We start from the raw sequence: 1,720 nt of genomic DNA on the forward strand, positions 1-1,720 counted from the left end.
TAAAATACACGAGACCTTGCTTAGACTGCTGGGGTAAAGGGACTTTGTAGTCTCATTCGAGCAGGATAAACAAGGTATGTATATTCTACTTACCTACCTCTAGAACGGCCAAATGTTGAATCCTCCCATTTACCTGCTAGTAAGAAGGAATTTAAATTGAATTGGTTTGAATTTAATGATTCCCTTCTTGTTTCAGGTTGAATATGTGACGATGAAAGGCTGGAAGTCAAGTATAGAAGACGTGCGAGAATACGACAAGCTACCCAAGGAAGCCAAGCAGTACCTCGAGACCATTGAGGAGCTGGTACAAGTGCCTAGTAAGTCTTCTTCTTCTTCCTAGCCTTTTCCTATTTACATAGGGTTGGCGTTGTAAGTAAAACCTAAAATATAAAGCCTAAAATCCTAGATACCTAGATCATATATTTCATGACAAATCCCTGTCAAGGCACAAAATGTTATTTCCGACTGTTTAAGATTTTTAAACACAATAATGAGACTTGTAAAGCTTAGTGTTGGAGTGAAGGGACTCATTTGTCCCATTTTACATGGATTTTAGGATTAACAAACCACCACAAGAACTTAGTACGAAATAACCATACTGTTGAATTTATCTCATCTTACTCATTTTATTTCCTCTGTTTTCAGTTTTATGGATTGGTGTTGGCAAAGGTCGAGAATCCATCATTTCAAAGTAAGCTGTGAAACATCTCGCTTTTGCTACTGGGGAAAAGCGGTGTGTGTAAACTATGTCCTTATTCAATGTATTTCATGATTGATTTGTGTTGAAGCTGTGAGCCTCTGTACAACCTGATTTAGAGGCTATAAAGGTAGAAACACTATCATCACGTCACGTGAGTCTCTGACTCCCCATGACTTCATGTCATGTGACGTGACGTGATGGTAGTTTGTTAATTTCATGATTGATTTGTGTTGAAGCTGTGAGCCTCTGTACAACCTGATTGAGAGGCTGTAAAGGTAGAAACACTATCATCACGTCACGTGAGTCTCTGACTCCCCATGACTTCATGTCATGTGACGTGACGTGATGGTAGTTTGTTTCTACCTTGAGAGTATTTCACATAGAAGGACAAGGTATGTAAAACGTAACCTGCCTTCGTAGCTCAGTGGTAAACAGGAGGTCGCGGGTTTAAATCCCTGTCAAGGCACAAAATGTTATTTCCGACTGTTTAAGATTTTAACTTTTTAAACACAATAATGAGACTTGTAAAGCTTAGTGCTGGAGTGAAGGGACTCATTTGTCCCATTTAACAAACCACCACAAGAACTTGGTACGAAATAACCATACTGTTGAATTTATCTCATGTATTTATCTCATCTTACTCATTTTATTTCCTCTGTTTTCAGTTTTATGGATTGGTGTTGGCAAAGGTCGTGAATCCATCATTTCAAAGTAAGCTGTGAAACATCTCGCTTTTGCTACTGGGGAAAAGCGGTGTGTGTAAACTATGTCCTTATTCAATGTTGTAAATGTTTAGGAGCGGCTCTCACACTGCAAGTTTCAAATGAGATTATCAAACTTGTACAGTATATGTCTCAAACCTCAGAATACATAATAGCTTTCTTCATTTCCCCTTAGGCGCTTTGACACGATATCCTTTGTGTTGAGCTACTCGTTTAGATCTTGTGTAGTCTTGAATAGATTTTATCAAGCGAGTGTAGGTTTGAGGTCTTTTTTCCGTGCGTATACCCGGTATTTTAG

The 1,720-nt window shown here is 38.7% G+C and overlaps 1 protein-coding gene across 2 annotated transcripts; it reads left to right on the forward strand.

Annotated features, from left to right (window-relative positions):
* The first annotated feature begins 160 nt into the window (after nt 1-160).
* Nucleotides 161-1,611, forward strand: LOC113472969 (adenylosuccinate synthetase-like). 2 transcript variants are annotated; one of them, XM_026832741.1, is made up of 2 exons: nt 161-317; nt 646-749. In XM_026832741.1, the coding sequence occupies exons 1-2, from the start codon at nt 176-178 to the stop codon at nt 693-695; spliced, it is 192 nt and encodes a 63-aa protein (XP_026688542.1). In that variant the 5' UTR covers nt 161-175; the 3' UTR covers nt 696-749. The 2 variants fall into 2 exon arrangements, with proteins under 2 accessions (XP_026688542.1, XP_026688543.1); XM_026832742.1 differs by lacking the exon at nt 646-749 and adding an exon at nt 1,366-1,611 and having other exon boundaries at nt 174-317.
* The last annotated feature ends 109 nt before the right edge of the window (nt 1,612-1,720 follow it).

The sequence above is a fragment of the Diaphorina citri genome, unplaced genomic scaffold (genome assembly GCF_000475195.1).
Source record: "Diaphorina citri unplaced genomic scaffold, Diaci psyllid genome assembly version 1.1 scaffold11156, whole genome shotgun sequence".
Lineage (NCBI taxonomy): Eukaryota > Metazoa > Arthropoda > Insecta > Hemiptera > Psyllidae > Diaphorina > Diaphorina citri.

Bases quoted from the DNA above. Each gene is read 5' to 3' on its own strand.
- LOC113472969 (XM_026832741.1), top strand. From the start codon at position 176: ATGATTCCCTTCTTGTTTCAGGTTGAATATGTGACGATGAAAGGCTGG. The intron at 318-645 runs GTAAGTCTTCTT...CTCTGTTTTCAG, and splicing joins GGAGCTGGTACAAGTGCCTA to TTTTATGGATTGGTGTTGGC.